Source organism: Dama dama, chromosome 8, assembly GCF_033118175.1.
Source record: "Dama dama isolate Ldn47 chromosome 8, ASM3311817v1, whole genome shotgun sequence".
NCBI lineage: Eukaryota > Metazoa > Chordata > Mammalia > Artiodactyla > Cervidae > Dama > Dama dama.
In genome coordinates, this window is record NC_083688.1 from 22,525,448 (window position 1) to 22,549,003 (window position 23,556).

Here is a 23,556-nt window from a genome sequence, read left to right on the forward strand (position 1 = left end):
GTTAATATTGGAAACTTTTATAGTTAGAAGTCAACTTAGAAATCATTTTACATGTGAGGAAATTTGTGTGAGAGCTTGTAACAAGATGTCCAAGTAGAGATATGGTGGGTTTGGAGCTTGGCAGGAACTCAGAACTGGAGAGTGAGGTCTGACATTTGGTAGCCTGCACTGTGGAATACGTGTTGGGAGTTCAAAAACAAAAATCCCAGAGACACGGGATGAATCTTCAAAAGCAAACTATGGTAAACAGGTGTGAGAAATTAAGACTAAGAATCTTGGCATCAAAAGCGAAGAAAAGTAGAGTGGGAGAGGTTTGCTTAAAGCTGTAGCAGAGACGTTTGGAGCAGCTGAAGTTGTGGATATGAAGGGAATGTGAAATGGAGCAGTGGAGAAGTAAAGGTGGAAAGGGAGCAGATTCTCACAGGGCGTGATGATAACCATCCCAGCTAAGTCTTACTTAGTGTTTACTATGTGCTAGGTCCACTTTAGTGCTCTTGGGTGTGTTCACTTAGTTAATGGTCACAACCCAAGGAGCCAGATAGTACTATTATTACCTCTATTTAAAAATGAAGAAACCCAGGCACACAGTGTTGGTTATTTGTCCAAATACACGAAGTCAGGGACTTCACGGTACCTCAGATGCTAAAGAATCCGCCTGCAATAGAGGAGACCCATGTTCGATCCCTGGGTCAGGAAAATCCTCTGGAGAAGGGATTGGCAACCCACTCCAGTATTCTTGCCTGGAGAATTCTATGGAAAGAGGAGCCTGGGAGGCTACAGCCCGTGGGGTTGCTAAGAGTTGGACACCACTGAGCGACTAACACTTCACTTTCACAAAGTTAGTAAGTAGCCTAGCTGAAACAGTGTTCAAGCAGTATGGCTTCAGGCTAAATCCCTAACTTTTCTATAAATCTGCTGCTGAGGCATAATGAATGGATGAAGATGCAGTAAATATGCTGAAATTGAGGGTGCATGTGGAGTTTCATGAAAATTTCCTCAGTGTTTATAAAACTGTAGTCCTTTAAATTTTAGTTCTTGGTTTATTTATGGTTAAAATCAAGGAGTTGGCAGCAGTATCTTTGAAATGCTTTAGTTCTAAAACTACCGCAAATCTAATAATTAAGCAGTGTATCTTCTGAAAATGAGATGAAGAGTCTTGGATTAGCTCCTGTGGGGAATATACTAAGGAATTGGCAAGTGAGGGAAAAGATATCTCTGTGGGAGTTGGCCTGAATGTATATCTTTCTTCCTTCATTTTTTTTTTTTTTTTTTAAGAAGTGCTTTGCAGCTTGGGCACAAATGCAGGAAAAAAAACCTCTATATTTATGTGCTTTGATTTCAAAAAGTGAGGAGAGGCGGGAAGGTCAGAGTGAGAGGTCAGTGTTAATGTGACAGATTTTTGGACTCTGAAACATGGTTAGGTAGAAATTGGGGTCATGTGAACAATAATTCTGTGGTAACTGTTAAGAGCTTCAGTATAGTCTCTTAAAGTGGTCCCATATCTAAGATTAACTGTTATTTCAAAATATAGCCAGTTCTCTGCAGTATATGCCAGAGAACATATATTTGAGTTGATTTTGCTAAAGAATTAAAAAATGTATATGCTGAACTTTATTTCTCCTATAAGTATTAATGAAATAGCAGCAGCATCTGAAGATGTTCTTTAATTTTTTTTTCTTTCATAAATACTCATTTGACCACCTTAAGCTAGTTAATTTTTGACTAGGAAATGTGCCAGTATCGCATATCTGATGATTTCTTTGTCTCAGTTGAATTAAGTTTTTGAACCTCTGCTGGTATCTATGCTTTCATTTTTCTGTTTCCTGTTATCTTATTTCATTTTTACTTTGATTTTATAAGACACTTTAAAAAATCGTACAAATACAGTACTGTCTGAAGGGGACACTGTTACAAGAAGTCTTAACTGACAGAGCCATCATACAGTAGCATTATGTTTGTCCTCTGATGTAGGAAGTCCATTTGTTCTACCAAATAGGACTTAGGGATGTTCTATTGTGCAGAAAGATACTTTGCATGTAAATCAATAGTGCCTGTCACTACATTGCACCTTCTGTCTGGAAGGTAAGAGAATGGTTTAGGGTTCTGTGGTATCAAAGCTATATGTCTTCAGTCTCACAGAATATATCCCTTTTTATGGTTCTGGAAGCATTCCTACAGCTTTTTGTTCACTGTGCTTTGAGCAAGTTAGCTGAACTGCCTAGCTAATGATGTATTTTTTAAAGCAAAATTATTTTCCATTAAAGTGAACCTTTTAGTGCTGTGGTATAGATAGCCAGGACTATCTTTTCACATTGAAGAAATAAGTTTGCCACGTTGCAGCAGGCATAGAAGTTAACTGCTGTTTCTTACTTCTTTCTATCTGTAGAAGAATATTTCCCCAAGAAACTGAGACCCAAAGGAATTCAGTAAATTTCTCAAGATCACAAAAACAAAACCCACTGTGTGTTGTGGTCTCTCTGCCTTGTCATAAATGTGAAAGCATTTCAGAACTCTCAGGGGCTGTCTTTTTCCTAACTCAGATACCCTTAAAGGCATGATTATATTGGAGAAAAAAGGTTATGCTACTTTTAAGTTTTAAAGGATTTTTAAATTATAGGTCATTTTGTAAAAGCCTCAAAAGTATCCTTGTAACAATAATCATCACCAAATTTAACATTCAAAAGTATTATTTGCTGGACTGGCTTGGGTGTAAGAAATACTAAATAGAATGCATTTTATATCTGCATTCATGGAACAGATAAACAAGTAAACAAATGTTCTATTACTTGTGGGCAGGGTAGGTTAGGATGGAGCCATTTTTTTTATGTTTTTGATTTTATTTTTCAGCTTTATTGAGGTATAGCTGATGAAATTGTCAGATATTTAAAGTGTTTTGTTTGGGTTTTTTTTGAGTCATGTCCTTTTAGAAGATTCCTATTTGAGATTCAGACTTCATAGAAAGTCTCTACAGAGGACTTAGTTTTTCTTCTATACACTGCTAAGAACTCCATAATAATAAATAATAATAGATATAATAATAGTTTAATAATAAATACTTTAGAAATAGATGCAGTGAAAAAAAGTACTGGATAGAAAGTAGGGAGAATGAGGCATTAGGCCTGATTCTACCACTAAATCTTGAATAAATTACTAGATTTTTCTGGACTTCAGATTATTAATGTATAAAATGATTGGGATTAGTTTTGTTAGCTTGAATGAGCATTAAATTTATATAATGATTATGTACCTTGATAATTTGGGGTTACTTAGAAAATGATAGTTTTTGAGTTTATTGTTGTCCTTTCATGTGCCATAATACATGTTTAGAATTTTTCTATTTTTAATTGTTTCTTAAGGTCAGGAGAAACTCTTTGGTTTTAATATAGAAAAAACTTTATTATCCTAATCTTGTTATGATTAACAAGTTTCTCAGATTTGTCTTAAGGTTAATTTCCCTCCTTTTCCCCCAAATTTCTACTCTATAGTCATAATAATAAGACAGCCTCATAAGTGAGTTTATAAAAGCTGAACAGAAAAGATGTTGACTTTTCAACTCTACTAGAAAGTTGATTATTGCTAAAAGGAATAGTTATCCAGTGGTTTTCAAAGTCCTTCTATCTTGTTCTTCAAATAATGTCTTACTTTGATGGAATCAGTGCGAGGAAGGCAGATTAAGAGGAGCTTCATCCTCCTCACTTTTCATTTATTCAGAAAACTGCCTATTGAGGACCTGTTAATTCCAGGCACTGGGCTATGCATTTGTGTTGAATCAAAGATCTCCACCTTTCTGGAACTTAGGTTACCGACTTACATACTTGAATCTGTGCCTTGTAATCCTGATCAGTTCTTAGCACTCTGTTTTACAGGGAGGAAAAATGATGCTTTGAAGGAGAATAATTTCAATTTTTAAGTGACTTCTTACTGATTTTGTGTGTGTGGGTGTAAATTCTCTTTGTAGAAAAACATGCTACTGTTTTTATTTTGTATGTAGGGTGACCTTTGCTGAAAATGATGTTTCTATGTAAACTACTTGTTCAGTTTGTTAATGTTTTTCCTCATCTTTAGAGGGAGAATGGGAAGAACTGGAGTTTTAAAAAGGAATTGATAGAAACACTAGGGAATACGATTTTCATTAGCAAAGACAGATTTCAGCTCAGAGGTCCCACAGATACTGAGTCTTCCTGTGTCTTATGCACCAGAAAATAATTAAGACACAGTGCCTATCATCAGGAAACCTCACCTCCCAGTTTTAGTGAGGTAATCACATTTGAAGGGGAATTATTTTGCCTTAAGAATTCAGGGCAAAGTAGAAAGGAGAGGTCATGTTAGATGAGCCTTAAAGTATTATAGAAGATTCATCATGTAAACATAGGCAAAAGATAATCTCAGTAAGGAAAATGTCATGAGTAAATAAAAAGGTAGGTAGGTAGGAGCATAGTATGGTGGACCAGTATACGTTTAAAGGGAACATAAAGGACTTCACTTGGATTTGTAGGAAATGAGAATGATAAAGTTAGTTGGCCTAACTTTGTAGGGGATTTGGCTTTTATTCTGTGGGTGCTAGGAGCTATTGGGTTTTTAATCTTCAAAAAGCCTGAAGTGGAAAAGATGGAGTAAAAGGTTTAATAGAAGTTCCATTTTCAGTCCTTCATTGCTACTTACCTTTCATTCCTGTGCCATCTTGTCCTTTTTTTTTAAATTTAAAGTTGTTGGAAGAAACTAAGAACCCACTGAATATTAGAGTCGCTTAGGGTGACCCTGACAGGAGTCAGAAAGAAGAGGAAGGCTCTCAGCTAGGTGTACAAACCCTTAAGGAATAGAATTTGAAAGAATGACTTGAATATAAATAGGATGATCCTGAAAGAGGACGAGCTTGTTAGGGATAGGGTAGGAGTAGGGATTATTGGAGAGTCAGAAAGATAGCGGGCAGAATATGAGGGGGGTAGGAAATTGAGTCGTTTCTACTTTAAAAGGATTGAAAGAGAAATACTGGGGAAGAGCCAAGTTTAGAGTGTTCTTTAGTAAGTTCACCCATGTTAAATACCAGCTATTCCTACTTAAATTGTGGAGTAGACTATAAGCTCTGTGAGGGCAGTGCTCATAGTCTTGATTGTGTTTTCTAGTGATGTTCTTTTAATATTTATTAAGCTAGGCTCTGTTTCATTCATCCTTGTGTCTTCTGTTCTCCCTATAGTTGGCATCGATCATTGTCTGTTGAAATGAATCTCTAAGAATACTAGCAGTCAAATGGAAGCCATTATGGTTTATGTCTATGAACTGCCGAGATCTGTTTTGTCTTCTGTATATGAAGTAATACTTCTCCCCACCTAAGTTCATTACTGAATCTTAACTACTATAAAGCAGTGTTTCACCATTTTAAAGTGCAGTTTAGTTTTGGAGCTGACTACCTTTGATTTCTTGAGGTTGGAGTCTGTCAGTTTGCTGGGAACTCTAGATTGTGTGATCTTGTAGAACTGTGTTTTTTCTCTTCATGATACCTAGGAGAGAGTGGTTGCTGTATTGCCATGCTTTGTGTATGTTTTACTATTTACTTTGTCAGTGTCCCTGTTCAGAGTTGAACTGTGATATTAATGCTATAATGTACTGGTGCTTTTAATGTATTTCTTACTGTCTTAAACATTGGGAATGAAGTACTTGACAAATGATAATCATATTGTCCTTCTGTGGTATACTGCTTTGTTCTTTGTTTTCCTTTCCATCCATTAGATAAAAAGCTACCATTTTTCAGGACATGACTTCATCCTTAAATCCTGGTTTTCCAAGTTGTGTTATTTTTTAAAAGTTTTTAAGACTGTTTTTGAAGTAAGAATGTATTTTTTTTTTAATCCCAAATTTAGGTGTTTTTTTAAATCTTCTTTAACATATAGCAAATTTTCTTTATGAAACTATGAAAGCCTGTTGTCCTAATAGGCATCATGTGCACCTGCTTTGACTTCTTTAGTACTGTTCATTGAATTCTACTTTGTATTGAGGTTATATGAATGCTAATATTAGGCTCCTCCCTTCTACCCTTCTTTGTAGAGATTGTTAAGTGAGTGCATTTTATATTCCCCATGGTGCCTAACACCCTGGTTGCTTGTTGAAACTAATCTTTAAATATTAGAATTGTCAGCTCAGGGAAAAAGTATTATGTGTCCTTTTAAATTAAGACCTTCATTTTGGACACTTTGTGAAATTCTTAAACTTACGTTAATAACTATGTATGCATTAGTAAACTTAGAGAAGAATCTTTTGACAGCGGTCACAAAAAAAGTTTCCCTGGAATGGCTGTCTTTAATTTTGATGATACTGGTATGAATCCTCTGATAAAGGTGGCCAACCTTTATTCTAAAAATAAATGAAGATAATGAGAACAGTACTGTGAATCTAGAAAATATCAAAAGGGCAGTGAATTTTATTCCGTTCAGGAATCTCTTGTCATTAGTGATTTCTTAGACAATTTAAAGTATCTACAAAAGTTAAAATTAATTCTCCTAACCTTTAATAGGACAAACCTACTAGACAGTGTATTGAAAGCAGAGACATTATTCTGCTGCCTGGTCAAGGCTGTGGTCTTCCTAGTGGTCACGTGCAGTTGTGAGAGCTGGACTGTAAAGAAGACAGAACACCAAAGAATTGATGCCTTTTAACTGTGGTGCTGGAGAAGACTCCTGAAAAGTGCCTTGGACAGCAAGATCAAACCAGTCAATCTTAAGGGAAATCAACCCTGAGTACTTGTTGAAAGAACTGACACTAAAACTGAAGCTCCACTATTTTGGTCATCTGATGCAAGCAGCTGGTTCATTGGAAAAGTCCTGATGCTGGGAAAGATTTAGGGCAGAAGGAGAAGAGGGCATCAGAGGGTGAGATGGCTGGAAGGCATCACCGATGCAGTGGACATGAACTTGGGCAAACTCTGGGAGACGGTGAGGGACAGGGAGGCCTGGCGTGCTGCAGACCATGGGGTTGCAAAGAGTCGGACACGACTGGTCGACTGAACAACAGCAACCTTCAGTAGAAGTTTGCTTTGAGATACAAAAGTCTTAAGGTTGTTATATGTATTGTGGATTAGCTGCATCTGTTCATCAGACTTAATGGAGGTTGGCTGCATTATGAACTCCTCAAAATATGAAATAAAGTAATTCCTTCTAGTTACGGAGAGATTTTTGTTCTGTAAAAGAAAGGAAAGCAGTAATCAAGTGGAAATTGAGAGTTGAGCATCAATACTGTATAAAATATGTGAATATCTATGTATGTGTGTTTGTGTTGTTTCAGAAAATATTCTGAGCATGTTGTTAAAATGCAGATTATGATTCGGTGTGTCAAGCTCACACATGATGAATGTGGTGATGCGGATATTGACCATGATTCTACTCTGCAGACTACACTCTCTAGTGAGATTCAAATAATTTTATAAATAATGTAACAGTAATATTTTAATGGAAGCAAATGCTTATGTAGCATTTAATGTGGGCTAGGCACTGTTCTAAGTATTTTGTGCATGTTGACTTATTTTATCCACACAATAACTCCTTGAAGTAAAGTGCTATTTTATAAAAACTGATACACAAGTGAAGGCTTCCTTGGTAGCCCGGTTGATTAAGGACCAGCCTGCAGTGCAGGAAACCCCAGTTTGATTCGTGGGTTGGGGAGATCCACTGGAGAAGGGATGGGCTATACACTGCAGTATTTGTGGGCTTCCCTGGTGGCTTGGTAAAGAATCCGCCTGAAAAAAAAAAAAAAATCTGCCTGCAGCGCGGGAGACCTGGGTTCGATTCTTGGGTTGGAAAGGTCTCCTGGAGAAGGGAACGGGTACCCACTCGAGTATTCTGGCTTGTAGAATCCCATGGACAGAGGAGCCTGGCAGGCTACAGTCCATGGGGTTGCAAAGAGTTGGACATGACTGAGCGACTAACACACACTATCACTCTCACACAAACAAAGTCGCTCAGGGTCACACATCTACCTAATGTTGGGTCTATGATTTGAATCAGGCAGATGGGCTTTTTAGTATCTGTATTCCTGTGCTGCCTTTATTTACCATGTAGTCTTTTAAATCAAGAATCTTTGCATAAGGAGAAGAGCTGTGGAGCGTTTTTTCAAAGGATGCATCAGATTAGGAGAGATACCTTCTACACTTCATGGCTTGGCTTCTGTTGAGATTCACTTACAAAGCCACGTATATTGATAGGTTTATATCACATCACTTTGTATTTTGAGATCTTCAGGAATTATTTTTTAATGACATTCTTAGGAAATCCCTGCCTGCTTGCTTAGTTGTGTCTGACTGTGACCCTTTGGACTGCAGCCCACCAGGCTCCTCTGTTCATGGAGTTCTCCAGGCAAGAATACTGGAGTGGGTTTCCACTTCCTTCTCCAGGGAATATTCCCGACCCAGCGATCGAACCTGAGTATCCTGCGACTCCTGCATTGCAGGCAAATTCTTCACCTATTGAGCGACTAGGGTAGCCCATTTTTAGGAAAAACAGGATTTATGTAACTGGTAAAATTTGCAAAATGATAAGTTCCCAGATTGTATACATAGGGCTCTGAAAAATTCAAATGTTGTGAGAACTTAAATGCTATTTTTGATCATGGTAAATGTTGCATAGTTTGGTAAATACTTGGTTTCATCAGGTGAAACAAGCAACATGTTTTGGAATTTAGAGCCAAGAGAAGGTACTTGGTGAGTATGAAGTGGCTCTGGCAGTCCCAGGCACACCTTGTTTTACTGTGCTTTTGCTTTACTGCACTTAGCAGGTAACTGCATTTTTTTACAAATTGAAGGTTTATGGCAACCCTCTTCAGTGTGTTTCTGATGAACATTCCTGATAGGTGGGAAGAGGTCAAAATACCAGTATTGACACAAGTTTGGTAGAAGTTAATTCCAACCCTCTTGGATGACTTTGAAGGGCTCACAGGGTGGAAGAAGTAACTTTAGATGTGGTGCGAGTAGCAGAAAAACTAGAATTAGTATTGGAACCTTAAAGTGTGTTAGTCGTTCAGTTATGTCCAACTCTTTATGACCCCAAGGACTGTAACCCGCCAAGCTTCTTTGTCCATGGTGTTCTCCAGACAAGAATACTGGGGTGGGTTGTCATTCCCTTCTCCAGGGGAATCTTCCCGAGCCAGGGATTGAACCTCCATCTCCTGCGTTGCTAGCATCATAGGCAGATTCTTTATTGGCCGAGCTACCAGGGAAGCCTATGGGTGAACAAAGAAAATGGTTTCTTAAGATGAAATGTACTTCTGGTACAGATACTGTGAAGGCTGTTGACATGACAACAAAGGGTTTGTTACATAAACTTAGTTGATGAAGCAGGTTTGAAAGGACTGACTCCACTTCTTACTGTTGGTAAAATGCCGTGAAACAGTGTTGCATACTACAGAGAAATCATTGTTGAAAGGAAGAGTTTATTCATGTGGCACATTTCATTGTCATCTTATTTGAAGAAATTGCCACAGCCATCCCAGCATTCACCAGCCACCCCTGATCAGTCAGCAGCCATCAACACCTTGGCAAGATCTTCACCAGCAACAAGATTATAACACTTTGAAGACTCAGATGATGGTTAGCGTTTATTTGCATCAAAGTATTTTAAAATTAAGATATGCATTGTTTATTTAGACATAATGTTACTGCCCACTTAATAGCCTATATAATGTAAACGTAAGTTTAATTTGCACTAGGAAACCAAAAAATTCATGAGACTCGCCTTAACAAAATTTGTGTGACTTGCTTTATTTCAGTGCTTGGTTTATTGCAGTGGTTTGAAATCAGAACCATGGTATCTTCAATGTATGCCTATATTTTAAAAACAGTGGAAAACCCTACTTTTAAAATCACACAAAACCAGTATAAATCATATTAATTAGGGGAAACAGCCCACCCTGGAATGGTTCTAAGGCATTGCATGAGTGCCATTGATCTGATCAACCTGTCATATTATAGGAAGAGGAACTACAGAATATATAGGTTAAGTAACTTAGTCAAAGTCCTATTTTGTAACTGCCCTGGGTAACTGCAAATACAAATTTGATTGTTTAGCTCCTGGGTGAACACTGAAATGCTCCAGATTTCTAAGAAGTCACACCTCTTAACATGATAGTGTCTCTGTGGTACCCTTAAATGTTTTCTTTTTTTTTTTTTAAAGCACGTGCACCATATTATTCATGTACCATTTGATGTTTTTAATACATGGTGTAAATAGTGTCAAATACAAATGTCTGTATTTTTCAGAGGTTTATCTATGTTGGAATTAAGTTTTGTCCTGAGTTTGAAGATTTTTAAAAAAGAAAGTCCTTTTCAGTAGTCCATATCATCATTAATTATATGGCTCAGTTCTGGTTTCAGTAAAGTTGAGAATTAAAATCTTAATTATTACTTTTACTTGATAAAATTTCTTGGTGTTACCTAGACATTAGGATTGGCTCGCTGGGATTTGCCCTAGGCATTTAAACTTAGAGGGTGAAAAAGTTTTAATTAATGATTAAAAATAAATGTGTGTGTGTTAGAGGGTGGGGAGTTAATGTATAGATTATTAATATCCTTCAGCTCTTTAGCCATGAGCTCCTGGCCCAAGGTCAGCCTCCTTGTCTGTCTTTTCAGCTCCCACTCATGCTCCTACCTGTTAGCCTCTCCTGTCATACCCTTTCCACCTTCTTCCCCTCATCAGTAATTTGATTGATTTGAGGATGTATTTCTTACAGCTTGGATGTCAGTTTATCATTGAACACAGTAAACTTATGTTATGGCATTGAAAAATAAAGGTTTTGTTTTGATTTACTAATCCACTTTAATCTTTGCTGAGGGTGTAATAAAAAGGAAAGGGAAAGCTGTGTTCACAGAAGTGGAGGATGTAGTATGTCCATTTGAATTATTGCAGAGGCCTCAGTAAAGGTTGGTGTACTCAAAATAATGATTCTTCATTGGCATTCAGGTTGCTTTTTTGAATAATGATTGTGGCATCATTGCTTATGTAAATAATAACAGTAATGAAACAGGACCCAATTTGAGAACATAAACGTTGCAAATTTTAAAAAATCAATATACAATAAAATTAACCTTTTAATTTCATGTATGGTTCTGTGAATTTTAGCCCATGTATAGGTTTATGTAATTGCTATCACAGTCAGTATGGAATATCCTTCAGCCCCAGAAAATTTCTGTTTTTCCTTTGTAGTCAACATCCTTCTTCCACTCTTAATACTTGGCAACCACTGATCTGTCAGTGTAGTTTTGTTTTGTCAATAATGTTAGAGAAATGGAATCATACAGTTCGTAGCCTTTGAGACTAACTTCTTTCATTCACATAATTATTTTGTAATTGAGCCAGTCTGTTGTGTATATCAGTAGTTTGTTTCTTGTTATTGCTGGGTGATACTCTCTTGTTATCAGCGTATCAGTTTGCTTATCCATTTACCTGTTTACTTACTGCAAGACATTTGGGTTGTATAGTTGCTTCTGGTTGTGATAGAGTTGCTGTGAACATTTTTGTGCAAGTTTTTGTGTGCATACAGGTTTTCCTTTCTCTAGGATAAATCCCTAGGGGTGGGATTGCTGGGTCATGTGGTGAGTGTGTGTTTAACTTCATGAGATACTGCCAGACTGCTTTCTTGTGGGACTGTGCCATTTGTATCCACACTAGCAATGTATGAAAGTTTTAGCTGTTCAGAATCTTTGCCAGCACTTGACACTGTCAGTATGGTAGCCATTCTCGTGGGGGTGTGTAGTGGTATCTCATCATGCTTTTAATTTGCCTTTCCTTCCTACCTAAGGTTGGTTAACATCTTTTCATGTGCCACATTGCCTTTTTATATCTTACTTGGTTGAGTGTCTTTCCCCCATTTAAAAGTTCTGTTTGCTTTCTTTCTTGAGTTGTAAGAGTTTGGGGTTTTTTGTTTTTATTCTTGGTACAAGTCATTTGATACTTTCTCCCTGTCAGTAGTTTGTCTTTTTAATTGGTTTAACAGTACTTGCAGAACAAAAGATTTCAATTTTGATGGAGCCCATTTTATCGTTTTTTTTCTTTTATGGCTCATGCTTTTGGTGTTAGGTTGAAAATTGTTTAAATCTCAGATGACATTTTTTTTCTTACATTTCATTCTGCCATACCCATTTTCTTTGAATTACTGTGGTGCTTTGGAAATGAAATGATAGAGCAAGAAATTTGTCTCCTAAAGTAAAGGTTAATGTTGAATGTTAACGATGGCTTAAGAAGATCCGGACTTAGAACCACATATAGTATGATGATTATTATTATAACTATATAAAAACATTCGTATTGAGGAACTTTTGCACAGGGAAGGAACAAAAATCGCTGGTGTGGCTCTTTAAGTCAGTGGTCCCCTAATCCTGGCTGTTACATCAGAATCACCTGGGTAGCTCTTTAAAAACAAGAATACCCAGGTTCTCTTTTAGATCCTGTGTGGGCCCCCGACTTTTTGTGTGTTAGTCTCTCAGTTGTGTTCACCTCTGCGGCCCCATGAGACTGTGGCCAGCCAGGCTGTTCTGTGTGCATGGAGTTCTCCAGATAGGAATACTGGAGTGGGTTGCTATTTCCTTTTTAAGGGGATATTCCTGACCCAGGTCTCCTGCATTGCAGGTGGATTCTTTACCATCTGAGCTACCAGAGAAGCTTTTTAAGATAGAGTTTATTTTTTACAGCAGTTTTTGGTTCACACAAAATTGAGCAAAAGGTATGGAGATTTCCTGTATGCCCACTGACACATGTACAGTCTTCCCCCACCACAAGCATCCCTGCCAGAGTGGTGCGATTGTTACAATATTGAACTTACACTGACTTATCATTATCACCTGCCGTCCATCATTTACATGATGTTTATTCTTGGTGTTGTTTATTCTATACGTTTTGGCAACTGTGTAATGAAATACCATTACAATAGCATACACAATATTTTCACTGCCCTAAAAATCCTCTATACTCTGCATATTCATTTTTCCTTTCACCCTAAGCCCTGGCAGCCACAGATTTTTTTTTTCCAGTCTCTTTAGTTATGCTTTTTGCAGAATGTCATGTGGTTGGAATCATATCGTACGTAGCCTTTTCAGATTGACTTCTTTCACGTTGTAGTATGTACTTAAGGTTCCTCTGCATCTTTTTTTTTTTTCTCATGGGCTTGATAGCTCATTTTTTTCTAGCGCTGAGTGATATTCCATTGTCTGGATGTACCGCAGTTTGTTTATTCACCTACTGAAGGACATCTTGTTTGCTTATGAGTTTTGGCAGTTACGAGTAAAGCTGCTGTAAACATATTAGTGTGGGGAATTTTATGGCGACATAAGTTGTCAACTCTTTTGGTATTTATTCTGGGGAGCATAATTTTCTGGATCACATAGTAAGAGTATGTCTAGTTTTGTAAGAAACTGCCACTGTCTTCCCAGGTGGCTGTATCATTTTGTATCCCTCTCAGCAGTGATTGAGTGTTCTGTTGCTCTGCATCCTCACCAAATTTGGTGGTGTCCTTGTTTTGGATTTTGGCCATTCTAATAGATGTGTGGTGGCATCCCATTGTTATTTTAACTCAGACTGAACATCTTTTTATATGCCTGTTTGCTATCTGAATATCTTTCTGGTGAGGTGTCCTGGTCTTGCCAGTTTTAAGAGCTGGGTGGTTTTCTTTTGCCGAGTTTTAGAAATTCTTCGTGTATTTTGGGTAACAGTCCTTTATCAGGTGTGTGTGTCTTTTGTAAATATTTTCTTCCAGTCTGTCTTATCTTCTCATTCTCTTGATTGAAATCTCTTAGTCTCTGTAGGATTCTGTCTCTTTGCCAGGTTTATGATCTATTGTTTTAAATTACTGTGTCTTGCTTTATCCTTTGCAAGGCTAGATGCTTTGCATAGTCATCAGTTTTCAGTTACTACTTTAGCCTCTTGTCACAGCTGGTACATCATCCTGCGCTCAGCTTCCATGGTCTTGTTACTTGTTCTTCATCGTCTCATTCTGCACATTCCAACTCTTCATCTGCATAATGTTCATGTAGATTTTTAAAGTAATGGATCTGGTCACAGTATGATTGGCAGGACCCTTTGGTTCTGGTACCACCTTTATCTCAGGGTTCTTCTTCCCCTTTGCCTTTGCTAGTGCAAAAACTAATTATGGTTTTGGTAGGGTGTGAGATTAATAATGTTACATATCCCACACTTTCTGTTTCAAACTTTCTGTACTGTTACGTTAATAATTTGTAAGATAAAGGTTAAATCTTTTGTCACGTTGTGTATTTTGCTTTATATGCCAGCTTAGTCTTGAAAAAGCCTGTTTTGATCTTTGTAAACATTAAATTTTCATCTCATTCCTACCATTTTATTGTATGTTTGGACAAATAATCTTTCACTTTTCATGTATCAGTACAAAGATATTTTTCTGAAACAGTTTTAGAGGGACAATTTCTTGCTCATAGAGTGATCTGAATAAGAGATGATTGCAGCAAGTGTTTTTAAGGGCATTTATCTTTCATCTTTTAATCATGTCTGTGTGTGTGATCATTCAAAAATAAATATAACAAAATTAACTCTTAATAGCAACTTCTTTTCTACTAAGTAGAATTCACTATTACTGATTTGTGAGGATAATTTTTTGAAGTATAATGCAAATAAAGCAGTGTTATCATTTATGACACGTTGTGCTGGCTGATTGCATTTTAATCTTGCTGAAAGGCAGTATCTTATACTTGCTGATAATATTTTTAGTGTATAAATTAGTGACTTTAGAAAACATGCCTTATTTTATAGCTTTTAAATTTAATAGGTAAATTTTTCATTTATTCAGCTAATATACCAAGCACGTTTTTGCATTCCAAAATCAGAATGACTTTATAAATAGAGTTAACATATAACTTGATTTTATAACAAAGGGAATATTTTCATTTAAATCCTTTCAAATGATTAATTTCTAGATTTTCTGGTGTTTAGAATGTGTAATACAGTTTCTCTAGTGTTGTCATGATTTTAATTTAATTGCTACTCAGAATTTAGAGGGTCAGTGAAAGAATATGAAGCTTGATGAAGAATTTTGTAAATAGGTACATTTTCAGCTTGCTGGGTTTTTTTGTTTGTTTAGCATATGGGAGCTTGCATATGATGTGTGGTAGTCTTAATTACTTGAAGTAGGTTTTACCACTGCATGAAAGTGTTTAACATAATACTGTCAACTGACATGGATGTTTATCACTTTTAATATTGTCAACATATTTATGGAGTAATCTCTTCATGATATATTTGAAGTCAAGTAGCTGAGTCTTGTGAACAAGAGTATATGATACAATTTTGAATTATGTGGTATAGACTAGTGGTTTTCATACTGTATGTTTGGTAGAATAGATTAATTGTCCCAACAGTAAAATCTCCCACTGTTTTTCCTCTTCATGTAAGAAAAAATAAATTACAATTTTCTCAGCTTCAGCTTTGTCTACTATGTGTTGAGAATAATGTGTGTGTGTGTTTTTAATCTTTGGCACTTAAAATCACTTTATTCTAGTTCTAATACACAATGACTTTTTATTTACATGTGTTTATAATTTGAGTTTTAGGTGTCAGAAAGCACTGTGACTTCAGATTTCTTCCCAGCCTAAAAAAGTTAAACCACTGCTGTAGATTATCTATGGTGAAGAATGTTTAGAAATTAAAAAAAAAAAAAAAAAAAATGTCGCTTTAGGCTAGAGTTACTGAGAGTTGAGGTGGACCGTGGACGATTGGTTGGATTTTAAAAACTGGCGTTAATAGTTCCAAAGTGTCATAGGAGCTTAGAGGACAGATGCAGTACTTCATGACAAAGCTAAAACCAGAGTCTAGATTCTGTTTCCTAGTCAAAGAATTTTTCCATTGGACTGATAACATAGCAGGAAGACGTAATGGTCAGTAACCTTTACTAGAGAAGGTGTGAATATACTTGCGGATTGTGGAAAAAAATTCCTGAATTCTTATCAGAATTGCCTTTAAAGGGTATTTCAGACTGGAAGGAACTTTATGCAAAGGCAGATATGGTGAAAGAACTTATGACCTTGTTGGAGGTGAATCATGGTATTGGAGGGTGGGGATGAAATAAAGGGTCTTTCATACGCCAGGCACTGTCGTAGATGTGGGAGGTACACAACGGAGGAGAGAGAAGCCCAGCTGCCGTGGAGCAGTAATAAACAGATAAATATGTAACATACTGGTAATGAGTGACGGGTACTGGGAGGAAAAACAAAGTGTAGGCTGAAGAAGTAGAGGTCTTGGTATTAAAACAGGATGGTCAGGGAAGACCTTTTTGTGGAGGTTAAACTTGAGCAGAAGAGAAGGAGGGGAGTGAGCTGTGTGAACCCAGCAGAGGAGATGGCAGAGCACATCTGCAGTATGCAGCTTCATGGTGGCTGGAGTACATTAAGTTAATGTATTTTATGCTCATTGAGTGTTAGGCGCTGTCTTATGTGTATTTCAAGTGACAGTCCTATAAAATGGATACTGTTTCAGATGTGAGGAAACTGAAGCATGGAGATGAAGTAATTTACCCAAGGTTGCACTCCTAGTCGGGGAACTGGGATTCAAGCCCAGGTAGTTTGACTCCAAAATCAGTGTTTCTGACCATTTTTCAAAGATGGGGAAGGCATAGTGTAATAGGAAGTTTAATTGGAGTGATATAGCCAGGGACCAGTTCTGTGGCACCTTTGTAGTTCTTTTGTAAGTCTTTAGGATTTTATGCTGACAAGTTACATCATTGGAGGGTTGAGAAATGCCCAGGAGGTTGCTTTATGATTCTGGAGGTCAAGAGACCAGTCTGGACTGTACAAAACGCATTTGTTAGTTATCTGTATATAGGTTATATTATAGCTTAAAATATTTCTGCTGGTCTGTAACATGTTTCTTTGATTTAAAATCAAAGATTTCACTTCATTATTTTGTTGAACAGATAATGTGCATGTATACATATGAGTGTGTGTTGGGTGTATAAACAAACTGTAATGAACCCTTCTGTTAATAGGTGCGAGAAGATGTACTAAATTCATTGAATAACAACTTTCTTCAAACGCTAAATCAAGCTTGGAATGATCATCAGACAGCTATGGTGATGATTAGAGACATACTAATGTATATGGTAAGTAGAGCTTTGTTGTTTTTCCTTGAAGCATTTCAAAACACAGTATCTTTTTTTCTGTCACATTTAGTTGGTACAACTCTGTGGAAAGCTTTTCTTCTTTTTTTTAATACCGTTTATGTCATAAGGGCCAACTTCAGCTTATATGAATAAAATCTTAGTTGTTCATATACTTAATTATTAGAAGGGAAAAGATGTAATATTTTTCTCAATATCTAGCACTTACGCTTCAATATGGGAAATACTGAAAAGCCCATCTCTCTTTGAGTGAGGGGAGTTGAGTGACAACATGAGAGATGAAAGCTAAATATTCTCTTGCATATTTTTACCTAATGTCCTTATGTTTTCAGTTACAGGAGATACTGTATTAATGCAAATATTTTTGTAATAACTGTACTCTTAGCAACTGCCGTCTCTCTCTCCTAATAGTGTGCGTGTGTGCTCAGTCATGTCCGACTCTTTGTGACCCCATGGACTGTAGCCCACCAGGCTCCTCTGTCCATGGAATTGCCCAGGCAAGAATACTAGAGTGAGTTGCCATTTCCTCCTCTAGGGATGTTTGTGTATATGTGTACACACACACACACACGTATGTATTATTCTTCAGATATGTATTCCCTTTTTCACGTATAACTTTTTTGTTTTTATCATTCAAAAAAAACACCTTGTTGATCAAAACAATTAGGAAAACATTGACTTGAGCTAGACTGTTTAATAGCTTTCAAGGAGATTAAAACTCAGGTTTTAAAAAAAAAATACAATTACCAATATTCGTCAAGCTTAATTATGTCTGCAGAATCTTCAAGCCCAGTAGCTTGTTTCTTCAGTGTTTATCTTTGGGAATTGGACTTATGTTTGGGAATTGAACTTAATGATTTTCTCCCAAGATTTTACTCTCTGCTTTGGAATTTTTGTTTTCAGTTTCTTTAGTTTTTGATAATTAGTTGTAATGGTAAGAGTGGATCCTAGTTTCTTTACTTGGTAGAATGAGGCAGTCTTTGAAAAGAATTTCCAATGAGATCAAAGAACTATAAAATTTTTTGTTCTGCTGAGTGAATTCAATCAGGCCTGTTACCCCAGGATTTGTGATGCTGGGAAAGATTGAACGCGGGAGAAGGGGACGGCAGAGGATGCGGTGGTTGGATGGCATCACTGATGCGATGGATGTGCGTTTGAGTAAGCTCCGGGGGTTGGTGATGGACAGGGAGGCCTGGAGTGCCACAGTCCATGGGGTCACAAAGAGTGGGACATGACTGAGTGACTGAACTGATTGGCAAGAGGGTCAAAGAGGGGCTACTTCATTTTTCACGGTTTTGGGAAAAGATTTAGCAGATTATTTAGCCTTTCTGAGCCTCATTTTCCTCTTCACAATAGTTATCTTAATGTGGACATTTTGAGGTAAGTGAGGTAGCCTGTGAAAACATACCATAATGTTTAGAATTTAAATGTGAAATGACTTCGCTTATTGCTGTCTTTAAGTTCCAGATTTGTTGAGTCTGAGTTTCAACACAGACACTGAGATAGAAAATCACTTGTGATTTTATAGTCCATTGCTCTATTGATAAAAGGAGTATTTTGAAATAATATATACTTATTCTTTATACCATATGATTTTTTAAAATTTCTATTTTATTTCAGCACATACACTACATTTTTTGTTGGCAGGGGCACAAAAGAAATCTCAGACTTTGAATCCTAGCTGTTATGTGATTGTAGTCAGGGAACTAATTATCGTAATCAAGGAACTAATTATTATTCCTTAGCTTCATTTATAAAGTGAAAATAATATTGTACTCATGGGTAGAGTAGTCATGAGGCTTAAAGGAGCCCTTCACGTGAAGCACTTATATGGCCTGGACTGTAGTATTGTGTTCAGTAAAAATTAGTAGTATTATTTCCCTTCATCTTTTCATCAAATCCATCTGGTAGTATAACAGCCCTGGATAAACCCAGCCACTTGTCTTCCCTGGGCTTCTGCTGGTAGAAACCCCATTTGGGAAACCTTGTACTGTGTCCATTTTCATAAACTTCCTCTATTGACATTCCACGCTGCCCAGAAGTCTCACTCTTTGTCTAGTCAGCTCATTCTACCACTTTGAAACAATTATTTCTCTTCAAGCCTGGTCCTAAAAATGCTATCCTGCTGGTCCCCTTACTCTTAGTAAACAATCTCATCTTCTGCCTTTCAGAGAAAGAGAAAGCATCAGGTGGAAGCTGTATTCATCTGTTGCCTCTGAGTCTGCAAGTTTCTGTCTGTTTTCTGCCTCTTTCTTCTCAGAATAATATCCCGCTAAATTTTCTGTTGGACCCCTCCACTGCCGCCCAGGATCTCCCATTGCTGTTCACAGCCAAATTTCTCATAGGAAGTATTGACACTTGCTGTGTCTCTTTTTCTCCTCGGTTTGAATCCGCCTGCAGTGTAGGAGACTCAGATTCAATCCCTGAGTCGGGAAGATCCCCAGGAAGAAGAAATGGCAAGCCACTCCAGTATTCTTGCCTGGGAAATCCCATGCACAGAGGAGCCTAGTGGGCTAAAGTCCATGGGGTCGCAAGAGTCAGATACGACTTGGCGACTAAACCACCACCGTTCATTTTGAGTATGTTTCAGTCACGCTTCTACCTCAGCTCTTCTGTCTTGCTCCTACTGGGATCACAATGTCTGCACATCTCTGAAAGCAAAGCTCACCGCTTATCCTCACTTGCCTTGATTTTCCAGCAGCGTTGGCACACTTGACGACTATTATTCTGGCATGGTTGGGTCCTTAATTTCTGTGATCAAGTACTCCCTTGGTATGCCTCTGCCTTTCTGACTGTTTCTTCTCAGTCACTCTTCTTTCTCTTCTTGCCCCTTAAAATAGAGCCATTCTTGGGGCTTAACCTAGGCTTCCCTCTCCTGGTACATGGTATTTACTTACCTTGACTCTCTGTAGTGCCTCTGTGCAAATGATTCCCACCTTATCTCTCCAGTCTCATGCTCTGAGATTCAGACTTGTAAATTCATTGATCTAGCTGGTGGCTCCCTTCAGTGTCTAGAAATAGTTCAAACTTGGCATTTCCAAGTGAGCTAATAATCAGTGTTATTCCATTTGGTCATGACAGGAACCTGGGAATTATTCTTGTCAGTTTCTTCTCCCTTTTTTCCTACATCATGTATTTCTAGAATCTATAATTTCTCTGTTTTCATATCTGCCACTCAAAACCAGAGCACTTTGATTTCTCAGTAGCTAGTCATACAACATTCACCATGCTCCCGTCTCTTCTTTTTCACATTGTTCCTAGAATTATTACTTTAAAGTGCATGATTCTTTCTCATCCTTCTCTCTCATCTTGGAATCTTCACACTGTCTTCTGTCGGGAAATGTTTCCATGTTTCCTCACTTTTGTCATGTGTTCCTACTTATCCTTTAAGGCTTTGCTTGGATTTCTGGTAAGCGTTCCTTGCTCCATGCTTTGTACTGCCCGTGGCCCCAGCTGCTCTCCTTGTGCCTAGCGCTGCGCCCTCTGTAGTGTTTATCATTACTAACAGCTGCTTAATGCCTCTCTTCCCCGCTAGATTGGACTGGGAGGGGTGGGGATGGGACAGGGTTTGTGTCACTGCTCTGTCTCCAACACGGCACAGCCCCCTGCGCAGCCTGGGCACTCACTACATCTCAGAATTACTATACACGTTTTTTAATAGATAGTGCTTTTTTTCAAAATGCTAATTAAAAATGCAAAATTTTAGGTTTAGAAAGAGGTTAAAGTGTTGATAATGTATTTTCATATTCCATAGGTATAATTCTTTCATCCTTCATTCTCTTCATTTTGCCTTTTTATGTGTAGTATTCTGGGCTTAATTAAATAAGTGTTTTTTAAATTTAAAGTATAATTAATTTCAATTAACATTGAAAAGTGCAGAACTAAAGTGTACAAAGTTATTTTTGACACATGTATGCACATGTGTAACCAGTGCTTCAATCAAGATAAATTCTTCTAATTTTCCAAAAACTACCCCCCCGATTTTTTTTTATATTGACATCTCCATTATTTTCTATGAAGTTTTTACCCTCATTCCAGACTTATCAGATCACTTTACCTGCTACATAAGACATACACCTAGACAGATTTCTTCTTCCTGTGAATACTGGCTCTGACTGTTGGATTTTTAGAACTTAGGCTCATGGGAGAAGAGAAGATGCTGCACTGTCTTACCACCTTCCTCCTCCTCAGCTAGCTGACTTTTACTCTGACAGGGAGATGTCTGTGTCTAAAATGCCCTGCACAAGCCTCAGTGTATAGATATCGTGGGAAACACTGGCTCTTGAAAGTGAAAATGGAATCACAGGTTACATGGAGGCAGCTGTTGGTTGAAATTTGTCCCTGAACACTTTGTTGTTGGCAGGTTCAGCATTCTAGAAAGAAAAAGTGTACACATATCTCAAAATGGAACATGTGATTCTGCTACTATATTTTTTCTAACATTTGAGACTTAATTTACCTGTTTTGTCCCTGAAAGCGTTGGAGTGTGTAACCTGCTTTGTTTTTAATTCATCCTTTTCTTTAAGAAAAGTTAACATGTTAAACTTCTAAGATTGATTTGGGGCTACTTAGTATGTTTCCTTTCCAGTTTTTTAATTTTATGAAGAAAATTTGTTATAGGTTATATAATAGCTTTAATTATCAAAATAATCCACAGGTATATTAATATTCATGCATTTCTCCCCCTGTAAACTACAAAATAGCTATAATATCAAGGGGAAAATTAAATGTATGGCTGGCATTCTGTAGATTACTTTGGAGCAATTAGAATTCATGTCAAAAGAAATAGGAAAGCATTTCTTACTGTGGTATGGAAGGTTAATAGAAGAATTTTCTGCATAAAACTCTGTGATGATTTTTAAAGATATTTTCATGTTTTTACTTGTTTATCTATATTCCCAGTCATTTTTACAAATAACAAAAATACAGTTCTATTGAGGTTATCCTTAAAGACCAGATGCTATAAATTCAAAGTCATGGAGGGAGAGTTGACCCAGGGAAAAAATGGATCACTACTTCTGTGAGTTATTAGGAAAGTCATTAGGATGGGTAAAGAGGTGAGGTGGAATGTAGGAAGAACTTTTTGAAGAGGAGAGAAGCTGAGGATGGTCTCCTTAATAAAGTAGAACATGCAACAGTCAGTTAATAGGTCGCAGAAGCATGTGAGGTACTGAGGAATGTGGTAGGCTGAGTAATAGACTCCCAGATACGCCCACGACTAATCTCTGGAACCTAGAGATTGTCACTATATATGGCAGAAGGAACTTTGCAGAGGTGATGAGGTTGAGGATCAGGAGATGATAATTGTCTTAGGTTATCCTGCTGCAGGGTCTTTATAAGAGAGTTGCAGGAGGGTCAGAATAAGAGAAGGCAGTATAATGACAGACACAGAGATTGGAGTGATCCGCTCTGAAGATGGAAGAGGGGCTACAGCCTAGGAATACAGGTGGCCACTAAAGATTGAAAGAGACAGGGAAGTGAATCCCCCTCAGAGCCTCCAGAAAGAACCAGTGCTGTTGACATCGTAATCTATCCTACTGAAACTGTTTTCAGTCTTCTCAACTCTGGAACTGTTAGAGAGTAAACGAGGTACTGAAGCTGGTCATTTGTTCAGCAACAATAGGAAACTAACACTCGGGGAGGTTTGGAATATCCCCTGTGCTGGGTCAGCCATGTAAGTGGATCATCTGTAATTGTGAGGGGATAATTTAAGTTGGCACAAAGTTTGTATAGTGATGGCAGTCAGTAGCCTTCATACTTTCTTTGGCGGGACTTAGCCGTCTCAGAGAAAAATATTCAAAAGCTAAGGAAAACCTACTAATTCAATTTGGCTTATTGGGTACAGGGAAGAATTCTAAGGTCGTAGCATTGTTAAAATTGTTGATTGTCAATCTTTGCTGTTTTCAGAAGGGGGCAACTGAATCACAAGTTCCCAGGAAACAAGTATTCGGTGTTAGGGATCAGTAGACCTGAAGTTGTAGTTGAAGTGAGGAGCTGTTGAAATGTACACAGGGAGGTGGGAGGAAAAAGAGGATCTTTAATAACAGAGATATTTGAGGTCTTCTAATGATGAGGCTGAAAGTCTGTCCATCTCAATATGTGGGTGAAGGGAATCCTGATAAGATGGGAGATGAAAATTTAGGCATCTGTAAGGAGTGTGTCAAATTGGTCATTATTATGAAAATTATAGTTATCAGAGGTGATAGATATGAAGGAACCAAGTTGAGAGATAATATAAGCTGTTTGCTAAAGCTACCAAGGATTTCTATGTCCTTGGATACCAGAAGATAGGATGAGAACATGGAGATCACAGAATTTGAGAGTTTGCATTTTTTTTTGTAGATTTTGGTACTTTTTAGATTCAAAAAAAAATTTCTTCTTTACTGTATTCTAGATTGAGCACTGAGAAAAGTTTGAAAACAGCTGTATTCTAGAAGAGCACAG

The 23,556-nt window shown here is 37.5% G+C and overlaps 1 protein-coding gene across 4 annotated transcripts in view; it reads left to right on the forward strand.

Moving 5' to 3' along the window:
- The window catches only part of CUL3 (cullin 3), a 97,224-nt gene that overhangs the window by 31,612 nt on the left and 42,056 nt on the right, over positions 1 to 23,556 (forward strand). For all 4 annotated transcript variants that reach the window (XM_061148626.1, XM_061148629.1, XM_061148627.1 and 1 more), the window contains exon 3: positions 16,981 to 17,094. In XM_061148626.1, coding sequence (XP_061004609.1) covers positions 16,981 to 17,094 — 114 coding nt within the window. The remainder of the gene's footprint in view (positions 1 to 16,980; positions 17,095 to 23,556) is intronic.